Source organism: Lepus europaeus, chromosome 10 (genome assembly GCF_033115175.1).
Source record: "Lepus europaeus isolate LE1 chromosome 10, mLepTim1.pri, whole genome shotgun sequence".
NCBI classification, from domain to species: Eukaryota; Metazoa; Chordata; class Mammalia; order Lagomorpha; family Leporidae; genus Lepus; species Lepus europaeus.
Window position 1 is genome coordinate 55,862,660 of NC_084836.1, and position 17,152 is coordinate 55,879,811.

Here is a 17,152-nt window from a genome sequence, read left to right on the forward strand (position 1 = left end):
ACAAAGCAAACCAACAGAGCTTCTCAAAGTAAAACCAGCCATACTGCTACAAAGAAAATTTTCTGGCCCTTGGCCCAACTGTTTCCATACCAATCAGCTAAGTCAACCTCCCCTCTGCTTCTTTCCATTTCAAATGCCTGGGATTTGGCCTTTGAGGCAATTAGAACCAGATCAGTTTAATCTTACAACATTGATCGTAATTGTATAGCAATATAGTAATTTTGCCCTGAGAGTGTCAATACATTTTACAAATATTATGAGTCATAGTCTATACACAAAGAAAGGTAGGCACAGAGAGGTTAAATGGCTTGTCCTTTGTCACGCAACGGATCAGTATCAAGTATGGAACTTGGGCTCCTGTCTATTTCTATTTTAATTCCCAGCCTCTCTGTAGAGGCCACCGGGAGCTCTGTGCCCACTGTCCCTTGCTTTGGGTTCTATGAGTTACTGTGCACTGTCAGCTTTTCTACCCAGCACTGGAGTTTTTAGTACTCAAGGCTTCATCTTTGGTTTCCTCTGTGCTCTCTCATTTCTGCTGCCTTGATGAAGTGTGTTGTCCCCAATATTTTATTTTACACAGTGGAATTTACCCAAATGCCCTTCCAGCTGCAGCTGATATTAGGTGTGGAGAGAAGGACTTATAAAAAGGCAATGGGCAGGTGTTCTTCTTTGTGAACTTTGGACAAAATGGGGCTCAACATTTTACAGTTGTCTTACATTCCAATGTTTTCAATGGAAAATAAAATAAAATAAAATAAAGGCCTCACCGTGAGGTAATGTTTACTTCTCTGCCACAACACTCAGTGCGCCCCCTCAGATCTGGCAACAATTTAACATAAGGAAAGACTTTAGACCTTCACACCCTTTTAGTGAGAAAAAACAACCTTAGCTCAAACTTTCCACAAAGCTGAGGAGTCCCATAAGCCATCACTCCATCCTTATCTTGGGTAGATCTGTGCAATGCCTCAAGGCCATGTGTGGAGCAACTCTCCCTGCCCCACGCCCGAGTCCTTGTCTCTACCTTACACAGGAGAGATCGCTGTTCTCAGGACCCACGGACCCTCTGCCTCTGAATCAAGGGAAACAAACCTCAGACGAAGCCATGTGCTCAAAGAAAATAATGTGAAAGGCTGCCTACATGGCTTGTGAAGAGGTTTCACAAAGCTATCTCTGTTGGCTAAAGCTATAAATAGTTCCCAATCTAGTCAAAATACATAGATGGGCAAGGCTTCTGTTCAAGCAAGAGAAGAAAAAATATCAACAACACAAAACCGCCCTTAGAGTTTTTGGAAAAAATATATCTATGAAGAGAAACCATTTGATTTTTTTAGTAAGCGGTGCATGAAGTACACGTTGTTTCCATGCCTTTCCAGAACGCTACAGCTCCGCTTTGTCCGCCTGCACTGGGCTGCTGAGCCCGCTGCCTCCCTCGGCGGCGCTGCTGCTACCTGCAGGCGCGAACGACAAGGAAGCCGAATTTATGCAGTATCTTTTGCCGGTTGGACGAGGTCCGTCATCGAAAATGTGCCCGAGGTGAGCACCGCACTGAAAGAGAAGAGCAGAGTGTAAGGGGAAGCGTGTACATGGCAGGCTTTCAGAGGCGCTCACTCCAAACCTTTCAAATGGATGAGCGGCCCGAGGAGCCCTGATGAGAACCATCCTGGGTGATTTCTGATCCGCCTGTCAATAGCTGCAAAGATGGTTTCTGGCAGGCTTTGCACCACATGCTGAGAATAAAAAACACACTGGAATTGTGCATATCAGAAATCATTTAGGAGCCACTGTATTTTTTTGATCTGTGAAGTCTCTCAACCAGCTGAAAAATGACTGCAGTAATTTTATGAATTGGGTTGACCCTTGATCTCCCCTTGTAAGCAACGTGGCAGAATAAAATCCCTGCCCCCTGGCATGACTTCTGGCTTTGGATGGGTGGGTTTCAGATATGCAGGAGGCCACTATAAAAGAGACTGTTTAACTGGCCATGACGAAGGTGATGTTTGCTTTCATGGGCAGTAAAACTTAACATCAGGCAAACATTGGATGTTCTTGGAACCCAGTAAAGCAATGGCAAGGCTCCGCAGATTTATGTCATGGTCACCAAGGTTGCAAGGGCAGCAAACGAAGCAGTCTGTTGCCCACAGAATCGTTGCCTCCTGGTTTCTGATAGGATGAGTGCCCAGCTGGCTTCATTGTGCAAACCAGCTATAATGTGTGAATAAGCCGTTCAGCCAAAATCACAGCTACCAACTATCCAGAAATCCAGGGAAGAAGAGGCAGGATGAGGCATGGCTGATTAGGATGGTGTTTAAAGGGACATCCAAGCCAGAGAAAAATTTCTCCAAAAAGACTGCTCACTGAATACACTCTTTCATGAACTGCTTTGATGCTGGGCATAGCTCCTGGAGCTGATGGACTACATCACACATATCTCTCACCCTTTCTCAGCAGGGACAGGTGTAAAGGGGATGGAGACATTAGTGAACCACATTCAAACAGGCTGTGGAAACACGTCGCTCATGATGGAACACAGAAACTAGAGCCCAAGGTAACTGACTTGCATTCACTCATTTCACAGATATTTTGGAGGGCCTACTACATGCCAGACACTGTTCTAGACTCTAGAGATACATCCAACAATCCCTGGCTGCATAGAGCTTACATTCTAGTGGCAGAAACAGACCATACACAAGTGAGTAAGTGAGCTGTGAAACATGGTAGGTAGAAATCAATGCTAAGGAGAGGGGAAAAAAAGTAATGTGTGTATATATGAAGAAGGGTCAGGGTTTGGTGCTTTTTAGACAGGAAGGTTTAGCCATCCTCCATGGATGACTTTGGAATAAAGACCTATAGAAAGGAAATAGGTATCTAGCAGAGAGCATTTTAAGGAGAAGAAATAATCAAGATTTAGGTAAGTACATGACAGAAAAGGCATAGAGAGAGCGTCATAATCCTTTTCACTGTAAGAGTATACAAAACACTTATAAATTGCAGGAAAAAAAAGTAGACAAGTTAAGGCACCAAATGGAGATGACAAAAGAGAAATGAGGAAGGGTTCTCATTCCAATGGCAAGAACCAGAATCTCAGTTTCCCCATTGAAAGTGCTAAGCTCAATTCTCCAGAGTTCCCTAGTTATTAATGAATAGCACAAATAGCAACTTTGACTAGATGGCACTTCCCTGTTAAAAGTTCATTCTTATTGTGCTGCCAACACACTGTGTCAGCTTATTAAAGAACTGAAAACAAACCCTGAACTGATTTGATCTATTGCCTGGAAAATATGAAACAGGCCTAAAAAAACAAATCTTGCATTATTTTTACCACATTCTACATAGGTTTAGGTAATATCAAGGCTGACAGCTCAGATTGCTTTTCCTTTCTATAAACAATTGAGGCCAAATTTTCAAGCATCGCAGCTAAGATGCACCAGTAAAAATACATACGCTTACCCAATGGACACAGGAAAACACTCTTTCTGCTTGCCAAACAGCCAGGGTGCTGGCCAGCAGGAACAAGAGCTTTTGGTAACCAGGATATGGGCATGATTGTTAACCGCACAGGCAGCTCCTGCACTTTGATGGCTTGGCAGCTAAGAAGTGAACTTTTCACATAAAAGCCTTAGGTAAGGGGGTGGGGGGTGGGGGTGGGAGTGGAGGTGGGTGCATGTGTGTGTGTGTGTGTGTGTATTTAATGAGAAAATACAGCTATCTGGCAAAATAATTATTATTTTTATTAAACATCTCTTGTGCATATCTAGAAAGCAGTTCTATTTAACCCCAAAACCAAAGTATAGTAAAGATACACTTGAAGCCATTTAGTGGTAAGTTACATGGATTTCTTATCCCAAGGCATATTCTAAAAATCCAAATAACAGTAACTAAATCTTTTGAATTAAGTTGATTTCCAATTTATAGGTTTTTTGGCTAAGCTGGAACAAGTCTTCTGTTTAACCAGAAGGAAAAACACCTAAGGATTATAAATGTGTCCCTAATCCAGGAAAAAGACAATGGGAGACGAGGAGGGGAAATTACAGTTAGGAAAAAGAAACAAAAATCACTTACAAACAAATTTATGGGTTGGGAATGAATGAGGCAAATTCTCAGAAAAAGTGTGAGTTCAAAAAAAAAAAAAAAAAAAGATAGTGATAGGTTCACTACACGTTTGCTATGGGGTGTACTGGAAGATTCTCACCAGGCTTAGATTACCCAGGGAGGAGCAACATTAAAAACATAGAAAGATGTTTATGTATATTTGTGCCAATCACAGAAACGCTCACCCCACTGCCTGTAAAGTTTGAGGCCATTTGTCTGAGACAAGATGAACCACCTAGTGCCATTTGTGCTTCTTCCCAGGTATACCTCGTCTCCCATAAAAAACAATTACCCAGTTTCTATCCAAAGTGCATAAGCCCTGAAGGCTCCTCCCTGAGGGGCACACACATGGAGCCCATTCTTTCCAGCCTTCCAGCCCTGGCCATAGGCTGGGATGATGAATGGAAGTTGTCAGTGATGCATTGTTTCTTCAGCCGCTGTGAGCTCTGCCTCCCTGGCCCCAGCCAACTGGCAATATGTTGGTATCTCTCAGCACACCTGGTTGTAACTGAAACAAACTGGTTACTCGATAAAGAAATCTGTGAAACCTGCTGTTAATGATTTATTTCAGGCCAGAGTCTTTGGTGTGCATTTTCAAAGTTGTTTTTAATGGCTATGTATTTTATTGTATTTTACAGGTAAATATGAACTATACCTAATACCCTAGTCCTCAGGCTAAACAAGTGTGAGAGAATAGTTCCAAAGGAAGAAAAATATTAATTTCCACAGGAATCCTTTATTAACTAAGCCTCCCAGTTAGAAAAGTTGTCAACTAAAGAACAGGCTGAGAACCTAGGGAAATGACTCCTCTGAAAAAGTGAATGAGCATCAAACTTAACATAATTCCTTAAAATCTGACTGTAATTCTCAACTGTGTACATGAGAAATGCAGTGTATTCAACACCGTTCCATATTTCTGCACTGAAGTATTTCCCACTGTCCTGGAGGGTTTTCTCCTAGCTAGTCCTAGGATTTTTGGGCTTTATTATTGTCATTTTCTCTTAGGTGTTTGATGTACAGCATGAAGCACTTTCAAAGCAAGGCTTTTACACTTGGGCACATGGGGCAGGATGAGAAAGAGAAAACACTTTTAAGAATAAAAGCAATTTACTTTGCCAGTAGTACTGTTTTCTCCCACTGTTATTGAAGACACTTGTGTATAAGTAAGGGCTCTTTTCCTCTGTACTTGTGATATTAATCTTTTGCCAAGGAAATGACTGTGAAGTCACCAGTTTAGCATTAGGATTTTATTGAAAGATCAAGAAAAAGAGAGATGGGCTGTGAGTCTGAGAGTCCCCTGTAACACATGGGTATCTTTAATCATCAGTAATATATGAGTTGTCATCTGCAGAAGATTAATAAGGTTCAAGGTTTTACCAAAAACTGCTAAACTTTGGAAAATACTTTGTATTGATGCATATTTACTTTTCTATTGATTTGGTTAAGAACCTCAAGCAAAGTTAAGGAATCCTACCATAGTGTCCATCCATAGTAACAGCAGCCATAAATAGACTCCAACTTGGGGAAACTCAGGTATCTGATGGTTTCCCTGAAGATTATTACAGAAAGTTAAGTGATTTATTCATCTCCCATTTGCTCCAGATGTAAAATTTATCTGAAGGAGGAATAATGTTCTAAATGTTTTCAGGACCAACTTACTACACTGAACTACAACTTAAACCATACAAATATGAACTTTTTGTACTGAATCTAAACTCCTGAAAAAGCACTGCTCAACAGGCTGGGGTTGGAAGATTGAGAAGCTGTCAAACAATTACTCAGAGCAGCCAGTAAACTGAAATAGAAGCCATGTATTTAACAGTAGCCAAAAATACAAATTAAATAAAACTAAGTAAAAGTCTTCGTTAACTGAAAGCTGTTAGGAATTGGTTGCAGCTGAGAGAAGATGTGTGTTCCTACCAGAACTGGCAAACTTGAGAAACTCTTTGGAAGCTATAATATGAATGCAATTTCTAAGTTCATAGGTAGAACAGCAAAAGAAAACAACTATATTGCTGGGGAAAAAAAATGCATGCACAGAATAATCTATTTATTCCATAAGGAATAAGAATGGAGGCAACAGAGACTCTATTCTCCTTGCTTGTTTTCTGTGTTGTCGACTCAAGGATCAGACAGTGAACTAGGCTTCTTATATGACAATTTTTTAAGTAGGACCTGATTATAAAACTCAGAAAAGTGATGACAGGACTGAACCAGTCTTCACTCTTCTCAATTAAACCTTACTAAAAATATTACTACCTGAGAAGTCACTGGGTACATGGAAAAGCTATAATGCACCGTGAAAAGGTGAGAGGTCACTGGCTCCCAGCATGTCTACAAGTCCTACCCAAATAGGAATCCCAATTCAATGTATGAATAGTGTGATCTGCACCACAATTAAAAAACAAAAAGAAACCTATTACCCAAACAAGAATTAGGGATCCACAGAGCAGTGAAATGTCACTATATTCCCAGGCAAACAAATTGGGTCTTCTGTTTTGTTCACAGAAGCTCAGCACATTCGCAGAAGCTGGTAAGAAGAGGATCATCTTCATACTTAGATATTCCATCATTACCAAAAGGAAAGAAGTAGTTCATATAGTATATTCAACCAAGAGTGTATATGAGATACTAAAAGCTTCTAAGAGTGTCTTCATAACACAAACTACATTGATGCAATACAGTCCAGAGGAAAGAGACGGCATGAATTTAAATTACAAGAATTTTATTTTTTTATTTTTACTTTATGTATTTATTTATTTATTTTTTGACAGGCAGAGTTCGACAGTGAGAGAGAGACAAAGGTCTTCCTTTTTCCATTGGTTCACCCCCCAAGTGGCTGCTACGGCCAGTGCATTGGGGCCGGCATGCTGCGCCGATCTGAAGCCAGGAGCCAGGTGCTTCCTCCTGGTCTCCCATGCGGGTGCAGGGCCCAAAAAGCAGTAAAGCAAATGACAGAAGTTTCCCACACATCTCTCTATCAAAACAATAATACTAAAAAACAGAAAAAAGAAAGAAAAGAAAAAGAAAACCAAATGGGAGAAATTATGAGGAATGACTACATAAACTGAAAAAATATAAGGTAAAAGAAGATAAGCTGATAATGAAGAACAGCGCTAAGAATGAAAAACTAGGAAATAAAACACAGTTTGCTCTGGTATGGGAACCATTAAACTGGCTATTTTTTGAAGTTAAGGTAAAAAGGATGCATGATAAAAAGGAAAAAAAAATGAAATTAAAATATTTTTAAATAGAAAATAAATGTACGTGAAACACACAAATTCAAGACAATGAGACTGAAAGAGTTCCCTGCACATTAGAATTTGGTGCACTGTTATTGTGGGTGGCAGATATCCTTTGCTCTGACCACAGGAGGAAGAGTCCAGTAAACCTTATCAGTCTTTACTGCTAGAACCTGGCTGTCTCCAACACAGAACTCACTTCATAAAGCACATATTTTCACATACACCCTAGTGGAACAAAACTCCTTTTCCTTCTTCTCTTTAAATTTAAAACTTATCTTTGAGAAAGGGTCTGATAGTTTCTGAATATGAGTTGTGAATGTGGCAGAAAAGAAGTTCAAAATTCAAATGAGATCAGAGTGAGTTCTTCACACAACTTCTAGAAAAGGACTTTAAGGACAAGAGTAATTCACCCTAGAACAGCAAGAGTTAGTCATCCTGGCCTTTAACCAAAGATGCAAGAGCTATGCCTGGTTTAACTCAACATCATATTATGACTGCTACCTAATGGTGATATCATTTGTAGGGTTCATTTCTCTTTGGTAACTGTAGGGTACCTTCAAACTGCTCTGTTCTTGACTACTAGTGATGTGATCTCTGCAGCTGGCCCAGAGCAAGGAGGACATTTATTCCAACTGTGAGTTAAAACAATTAGTCACAAGGAAATAGGACAGGAGGGCCTTAAAGAAAATTAACATTTCACTGTTTTGCACTTTCTTAATTTAGTTGTCATAAGACTCAATGTCTGAAAATCAGTTCTGAGGGTCAGCATTGTGACACAAAGGATTAAGCTGCTTCCTTTGACATCAGCATCCCATGTGAGACACAGTTCCAGGCCCATATGCTCCACTTCCCAACCAGCTCCCTTATAATGCACCTAGGAAAGCAGTGGAGGATGGCCCCAAATATTTGGGCCCCTGCCACTCATATGTCATACCCAGATGTTCCAGGCTCCTGGCTTCAGCCTGGCCCAGCCTCAGCCATTGTGGCCATTTGGAAAGTAGACCAACAGTTGGAGGATCTTCTCCCCTGCCCTCAATACCCAGCATGATTGAAATGAAAATGAAATGAAATGCAAAGTAGCAAATGAAAAGCAAAGTAACAGTTACATAACAGCCTTTTCTATTAGCCTTAAAGGAGGTGTATGAAGTATCTTGTACCTAAATGACAATTAACTGTGTACCACCCCATCTATCATTACCATTTGCCAATTTTTTTTTTTTTTTTTGGTTTTAGAGTAGATAATCTCAATTTCTTTCTGTGATAGTTAAAAAATCACCAATTAAATTCAATTGAATTCAGAACTGGATTGCATTAAACTAGTCACTAGGGAATCATGGGATTTAAAAAAAAGTTTTATATGACCCTTTCCAGTCTATCTGTCTATCTTCTTAGGGTCTGTCTGTCTTATTGTGTCCCATAAATAGCTTTGGAGCCAGAAAGCCTAAATGCAAGTTTCAGCTCTGCCACTTAAAACTTACCCTTGTATGTGCTTTAGTTTCCTCAACTGTAAAATAAGGGAGAATAACAATATCTACCTTATAAAGTCATTGTGAGCATTCACTAGGGAGTTTTTAAAACTGCCACTGCTCAGGCTACCCCCAGTCCAATTAAATGATAATCTCTGGGGTGAGAGCTAGGATCAGGAAGTCTCACTATCACGTGCACAGACTCCTATCTGAGAACTAGAGTGAGCTGAAAATGTGATTTAGATAAAATACAAAGCCTGCTTTTCAAGAGAGAGAGTAGTCCTAACACATGAAAGATAATTAACTTGCCCGCCTTTTCTGTTTCTCCAAAGAAATGAAGACAGAAATTCATCAGATGGTTAGTTCAAACCAATATTCCTCCCTCCTTGGTAGTAAATATGCCACCTACTCCCTGAATATCTTGTCCCTGATGAAGGGCGTAAAGGAAAAATGGGTAAAGGGCAAGCAGAGGAATCCTGAGGAAGGCCTGTGTGTGGCAATCACTTCACTATCAGAGCTGCCTGGCTGTGCCCCTTTACTTCTGAGGGGTGCAATGGAAATCTCCTCAACAAAATACTCTGTCGTATCAGTGCATTTCAATGCCACCACCCTCAAACTTTACATTTCACTTATTTAAAGCCGGTTCGAAGAATAGGATGAGCTGCTATAGAACATGCAATTGCTCTTATCCTGTGTCAAAGGCTTCTAACTGTGTCTCTGGCTTTAAGCACAAAATACTAACAAGTACATCTCTTGATGGATTAACTATTTTTGTGCCCTCCTCGCTGAGAGCCTGCATTAATTTGGTTACTGTCCAATGGACAGAACTAACTAGAACATCCTCGGAAATGAAGAAAAGTCTACATACTTGAAGAAGCTGAGAAGGAGTGCCCTTATCTCACAGGTGTACTCTTCCCTCACATAGCCAGTGCTGAACTTCTGCTTGCTACAGCTTCTCTCAGCCTTGCTCCTCACACCAATCCAGAAAAGTCACTTCAGAGTCCCCACTGCCTGTGACTGGATCACTGCCACTGAACAGGGGATGAAGAGAACTGCAGGGAGGGGAGATTATCAAAACATCAGCTTATGTACAGGCACCTAGTGAAATCTTCATGTACCCCAAGTATAGCCTACTCCCCCCTATCTTGAGTCCACTGAAGATGACTTTTTTTTCCTACCAGTGGTTTTATTTAATAGTGTCAAAGCCACGATTCACATTTCATTAGACTTGCTAATCACCTAAGGCTGAGATATTATTTGAATTTTTCTAAGACTTCACTTCCCACTTGGCCCAATTACCATATTTTAGTACAATTAGGTATCCAGAAAGTGTTTTCAATGCAGAGGGACTGGCACACAGGGTTTTCAGGTGGGGTAAACTCACCTGAGAGCAGCTGGTTTCCACCCTGTGCATCCCATAGGAGAAGTCATCTGTGAACGTGATGACCTCAGAACTGATCACATCATGGAACGAAGGCCAACCTGGATGAAAGCAGGAACAACAACCGGAAGAGAGAGGAGAAATGGTCTTTGGTTAGAATATGACTTTTAAAAAAATGCTAATCAAATGGTGGAAAACCTTCTCTGTGACTCACGCTTAACTTTTTCAACCTGAAAAAAAAAAAAAAAAAAAAGGTGGGGGGGATCAAAAGTTGAAGGATAGCATAGTTTACAAGAGCACAATTATCTTTTAGGAATAACCCTTTCCTCACATTCGGATTATAGTTGCACTGGGGTTTTGTGGCTCATAAAACATTCTCAGATTCTCCAGTGGTTTTCTAGAGCATTCTCCAAAGTAGAAAGCTCTCTCACCTCCTTTCTCTTATTACATAGTCAGTGGGCCTGGCCTTGAAGCACTATGAATCTTCCATTATGATGTTTTCAAATTACAATCAATTTTTCTGTCAATTTTCAAAACTATTCCATGCCTCTTTAGAAGGAAAGCTCTTTTATTACTTAGTTTGGGTGATTAGAATATTAAAAAGATTAATAACCTGTGGTTTCCAGCTTAATCTAATTTCCTGGGATAAGGCATCTAAAAAATCTAGCTTCTATTTTACAGGCAAGAATCTTGCTCCCTTCATAGGAGAGACCCACGGATTACATTACTCTGGCCTCTCTAGGTAGCACCTTCTCTCAAAGAGCATCTTGTTCCAATTTTCATTTATTCTAATGACTTTTTAAAAATATATGCACATTTTAAAAAACTCAATGGTAAATAGGCCATAAGACTGCACAAACGTTTTGAGTGTACAGTCACACTTTATGTTCAGTATTAATGGGAATGTTTTTGAGTTTCCCAAAAATATATCTGGAGTTACTGAACTGAAGCTTGAATCCCCCAAATGATGAAAGAGGTGCTAGGTTGCTGAATTGCTGGTGCAAATGTTTTTTTTTTTTTTTCTTTCAGAAGAGGAAGCCTTTTAGAAAGACAGTGCTTTGTGTGAATACACCCATTGAAAGAAAACAGAATGAAAGCTTCAACAATATGATTTCCAGTTTCAAACAAAACAATTAGCTCAGGCCAAGTTTTTATAAACTCCCTCAAGTTCTCCCATCCCTCACTACACAACAGCATAAATTTCATAGTCAGTGCCAGATTTAACAACAGGAGTTTAAACAGTTTCCAATTCCTTGATTGCAGCTCAAGATTGCTACAAATAACCAGGAAAGCTGTAACCTTTTGGACTATACCATTTCTTTTTCTTTTTCTTTTTTTTTTTACATGCAGAGTGGACAGTGAGAGAGAAAGAGAGAGACAGAGAGAAAGGTCTTCCCCTGGAACCAACCCAAATGCCCATCAACAGTAGACTGGATAAAGAAATTATGGGACATGTACTCCATAGAATACTATACAGCAGTAAGAAACAATGAAACCCAGTCATTTGCAACAAGATGGAGGGATCTGGAAAACATCATGCTGAGTGAATTAAGCCAGTCCCAAAGAGACAAATATCATTTGTTTTCCCTGATCGGTGACAACTGAGCACCAAAGGGGAAACCTGTTGAAGTGAAATGGACACTATAAGAAACAATGACCTGATCAGCTCTTGTCCTGACTCTTGATGTACAATGTAATACTTTATCCTTTTTAGTATTTGTTGTTGTTGTTGTTCTAGTTGTTGTTCTATTGGTTGAACTCTGTAATTAACACACAATTATTCTTAGGTGTTTAAATTTTAACTGAAAAGTGATCCCTGTTAAATTTAAGAGTGGAAAAAGAGAGGGAGGAGATGTACAATTGGGGACATGCTCAATCGGACTTGCCCCAAATGGTGGAGTTAGAAATGTGCCAGGGGATTCCAATACAATCCCATCAAGGTGGCATGTACCAATGCCATCTCACTAGTCCAAGTGATCAATTTCAGTTCACAATTGATGGCTCTGATAGGTCTACGAGTCAAAGGGATCACACAAACAAGACAAGTGTCTGCTAATACTAACTGATAGAATAAAAAAGGGAGAGAACGATCCAACATGGGAAGCGGGATACACAGCAGACTCATAGAATGGCAGATGGTCTAAACAACACTCTGGCCTCAGAATCAGCCCTTAAGGCATTCGGATCTGGCTGAAGAGCCCATGAGAGTATTGTAGGCATGGAAAGCCAAGATACCATGGAAAAGAAAAAAAAAAAAAGAAGAAGACCTAAATGAAAGATCTCTGTGAGTGAGATCCCAGTGGAAATAATGGGGCCATCAAAGAAGGAGGTACCTTTCTCTGAAGGGAGGAGAGAACTTCCACTTTGACTATGACCCTATCGGAATAAGATCAAAGTCAGCGAACTCTAAAGGCTTCCATAGCCCTGGCAACTCATGACTAGAACCTAGGGAGATTACTGACGCCATGAACAGGAGTGTCAAATTGTTAATTCAGCAACAGGAGTCACTGTGTGCTTACATCCCATGTGGAATCTGTCCTTAATGTGTTGTCTAATGTGCAGTGATGCTATAACTAGTACTGAAACAGTATTTTTACACTTTGTGTTTCTGTGTGGGTACAAACTGATGAGATCTTTACTAATTATATACTGAATCGATCTTCTGTATATAAAGATAATTGGAAATGAAAAAAAAAAAACAAACCTGGTGTTAAATTGGAAATGGCATAGAAAATTTAAAAAAAAAAATATTATGTAGGATCTCTGTCTTTAATGTGGTGTACACTGTTATTTAATGCTATAACTAGTACTCCAACAGTATTTTTTTTCACTTTGTGTTGCTATATGGGGGCAAACTGTTGAAATCTTTACCTAATATATACTAAACTGATCTTCTGTATATAAAGAGAATTCAAAATGAATCTTGATGTGATTGGAAGGGGAGAGGGAGCGGGAAAGGGGAGGGTTGTGGGTGGGAGGGATGTTACGGGAGGGGGGAAGCCATTGTAACCCATAAGCTGTACTTTGGAAATTTATATTCATTAAATAAAAGTTTAATAATAAAAAAAAAAAGAGAGAGAGAAAGGTCTTCCTTTACTGTTGGTTCACCCTCCAATGGCTGCTGCAGCTGGCGCGATGCAGCTGGCGTACCACACTGATCTGAAGCCAGGAGCCAGGTGCTTCTTCTGGTCTCAGGCGGTGCAGGGTCCAAGGACTTGGGCCATCCTCCACTGCACAGCAGAGAGCTGGACAGGAAGAGGGGCAACCGGGACAGAATCTGGCGCCTCGACCAGGACTAGAACCTGGGGTACAGGTGCCACAGGCAGAGGATTAGCCTATTGAGCCGTGGCGCCGGCCTGGACTATACCATTTCACAAAAATTAATTATGTTGAGACTAATAGCATTCTTAAGAAAACCCATTTCCTCCTACTTTCTAAATTCTGAAGAGAACTTAAATATACTCTAGACTGTATTATTCGGTTTATAATGATGACTTGCTATATTTAGGTTGTTTGTTCAGTGACAGAGTACCACTGCTAGTGAAGACAGGTTTAATGCTGATATTTAAGGACATTGAAAAATAAAGTCATTGCCGGCGCCGTGGCTCAACAGGCTAATCCCCCGCCTTGCGGCGCCGGCACACCGGGTTCTAGTCCCGGTCGGGGCACCGATCCTGTCCCGGTTGCCCCTCTTCCAGACCAGCTCTCTGCTGTGGCCAGGGAGTGCAGTGGAGGATGGCCCAAGTGCTTGGGCTCTGCACCCCATGGGAGACCAGGAGAAGCACCTGGCTCCTGCCATCGGAACAGCGCGGTGCGCCGGCTGCAGCGCGCTACCGCGGCAGCCATTGGAGGGTGAACCAACGGCAAAAGGAAGACCTTTCTCTCTGTCTCTCTCTCTCACTGTCCACTCTGCCTGTCAAAAATAAAAAAATAAATAAATAAATAAAAAGTCATTAATCTGTGAGAAAAAATAAAACATTCTGTATTTTCTTTTTAAATCTTCTGTGGCATAATTTGATTGTTTAAGACAACTAATGTTATGGGGCGACATATCTGGCTCAGCAGTAAACAGGTGTCACATACACATTTTCCTATTTCTAGAATTCAAAATATGTAGAGAGAAATATATACATGTGTGTATCTATACATGTTTTCTTCCATGTACCATTTATATATATGTATATATTTGTCTTGTCTATTTATTACACTCGATTTGTGACATTTATTTTCATGCTTCCTTTATGACTAGATGTTGAAGGTAAGGAACTCACTAGCCCACGTATTCTCACTGCCTATCATGGTCTTCAGCACAAAGATACAGCTCAAATGTTAATTAAATTGACTTCCAGTTAGCCTTAAATAAGTAATGAGGATGAATAATTATATCACAGAGTCCCACAGGAAATAAGACTCCTGTTTTACAGACTAACAAATATCTATGCTTATTTCTCACTGCAGTATTCAACTTGGCCCAATCACTGTAACTAAGTCTTTCAATGGAGATGGAGAAAAGGCCTTACTATGTATTTACCATGGTAGAAATATGAAGATCATCCAGATCACTGATTTCACAGTTATTTGTGGGGGAGGGGTGGGGTAAAGCGTGTGGGAATAGGCCAAAGGATAAGTTACTTGCTAAGGTTACACAGGCAGTATGAAGCAGAACCAAAAACAGAATCTGGATGTTTACTTTGGTCTAGGGTTCTTTTCTTATGTTCCACTTTCTTCCTCAATAAAAGACTCAGAAGTCTTTTGAACACTCTGGCAAGAAGGAAGTTGCAGGTTTTAAGAAATATCTTGGCTGGCGCTGTGGCTCAATAGGCTAATCCTCTGCCTTGCGGCGCCGGCACACCGGGTTCTAATCCCGGTTGGGGCGCCGGATTCTGTCCTGGTTGCCCCTCTTCCAGGCCAGCTCTCTGCTATGGCCCAGGAAGGCAGTGGAGGATGGCCCAAGTATTTGGGCCCTGCACCCGCATGGGAGACCAGGAGAAGCACCTGGCTCCTGGCTTTGGATCCGCACGATGCTCTGGCCACAGTGCGCCGGCCGCAGAGGCCATTGGGGGGTGAACCAACAGCAAAGGAAGACCTTTCTCTCTGTCTCTCTCTCTCACTGTCCACTCTGCCTGTCAAAAAAAAAAAAAAAAAGAAATATCTTTATTGTCCTACCTGGATTAGCTGATTGTTGTACTGTTACACTTAAGGACCTCTGGGTGAACGCAAACAAGCCAAATAATGAGTATATCCTAAATAATATGGATTCTCTCACTTTCTAATGGCCAAGCTGTTCAAAGGGAAAGTATAGGAATTATGATGTAAATGATATAATTTAATTTGAGATATAATTGATTATTTACCCAAAACCTTTCTCTGTCTCTCTCACTGTCCACTCTGCCTGTCAAAACAAACAAACAAACAAACAAACAAAAACAGAGTATCAGCATGTTACCCAAATCTTAATTAGTGGAGACTGATGACAGAAACCATGTTGAAGATTAGAACCCTATGTGATGGAACACATCTCAAAAGAGAACCATGGCTAACTTTACCAACAAGATTAACAAAGGAGAACGCTGAGTTGCTTTGCTAGGTCTCAGAAAAAGTGAAGCTCTACCAAAAGAGAATGTATCAGAAAGGTAAGTTTTAATGATAATCCAACTAAGAAGGATCCTCACCCAAGAGTAAACTGTGTTATGGCAAAGGCGGCACAGTGATGACAGCACTTTGAAAGCGGAATTCCCTCATCATGTGAAAGTATTTAAAGGAGGAACTCTTCAATGCTGTAAAAATCCTCAAAGGAAACCCTGCCCCCACTCCTAATAATAAGGAAAGTGCTTCAAAGGGTGATAGAGAAAGACTGAAGCAATCTGCGTCTTGTTGAGAAAATTATCTTGAGCAAAAGGGTGGGGGAAGGGGAGTGTGTTTATGTCAGTTTTGACATTAAAGAAAGATCATCAATCCTCCTTTCTCTAGGATTTTCCTTTTGGTCTTCTCATCTAACAAAATATTATTTGTTTTGGATGCATTCCATGCACTTTTTAAAAGAAAAGTCATGTGAAAACCTGTATAAACCCACCCCCAACACATCCCTTTGTTTCTATTTGATGAGGTTGGATTTGGGGCCTCTTATCATTTCATGTCAAAGAACATAAACTGTGCTTTTTAGATATTAGCCTATTATTATCACAAATATTGTATTTTCAATAAATAGTTTCTCTCCTCAAAGAATACCCATCTCCAGATAGCAAATAAATACAGGCAGCATTAAGGCAGACAAGCTGGAATATGGTAGTTCTGCTTTAGTTTTATGTAACCAGTGAACACATTAATCTGCAGCTATAATTTAATATTTCTTGCAAATGGTGAAATGAATTCAGATGCTATTTCCATCTCTAACAGAAGACCAAGTGATGCAGATTATTAGTGGTACTTCCTTGTTGCCTACTACCATCTATGCTAGGGCAGAGTTTTTTAGATTGTGGTAAAAAATAATAATCCCCTCCAAATGTAGCTTAATAAAGCTGCTCTGAGTCTACTCAAATCCATAACTGAACAGTGACAGAACTTTCCCCAAGTAGTGTTTTATTGACACCTGAGAAAAACTTTCTCAGCTTTCTAGCTCAACATCCTCCTCCTTCCTCTCAAAAATCTTTGAAACAAGTTGTTAAAGTTAGCAACAGACTATAAACAAGTTGAAGTCAATTCTATCTGCACCATGTCTAGAAAATGGGCCCTCATTCCCCTATTCTTAATTTAACAAGCATCCCTATACACCTTTAACTCCCTGTACGTCTTCCCCACATACTGAAATACAACTGGGAAACTTCAGCAAGTTACCTACGTGACCCATCAAAACATAAAAGAAACTACCTATGAATAAGGATGTATGAATTGAAAGGTAACTGCAAAAAGTTTGATCTTCAAATATAAAATAAGCTTAAGCACAATGAATCCCAAACGAGTTATAGTTTAAT

The 17,152-nt window shown here is 40.3% G+C and overlaps 1 protein-coding gene across 1 annotated transcript in view; it reads right to left on the reverse strand.

The window, feature by feature from the left end:
• Window positions 1-261: 261 nt before the first annotated feature.
• MSRB3 (methionine sulfoxide reductase B3) overlaps window positions 262-17,152 on the reverse strand; it is a 208,780-nt gene continuing 191,889 nt past the window's right edge. Inside the window, exons 6-7 of the mRNA XM_062203292.1 lie at window positions 10,185-10,282; window positions 262-1,545 (exon numbers count right to left, since the gene is read on the reverse strand). Coding sequence (XP_062059276.1) covers window positions 1,378-1,545; window positions 10,185-10,282 — 266 coding nt within the window. The 3' untranslated portion in view covers window positions 262-1,377. The remainder of the gene's footprint in view (window positions 1,546-10,184; window positions 10,283-17,152) is intronic.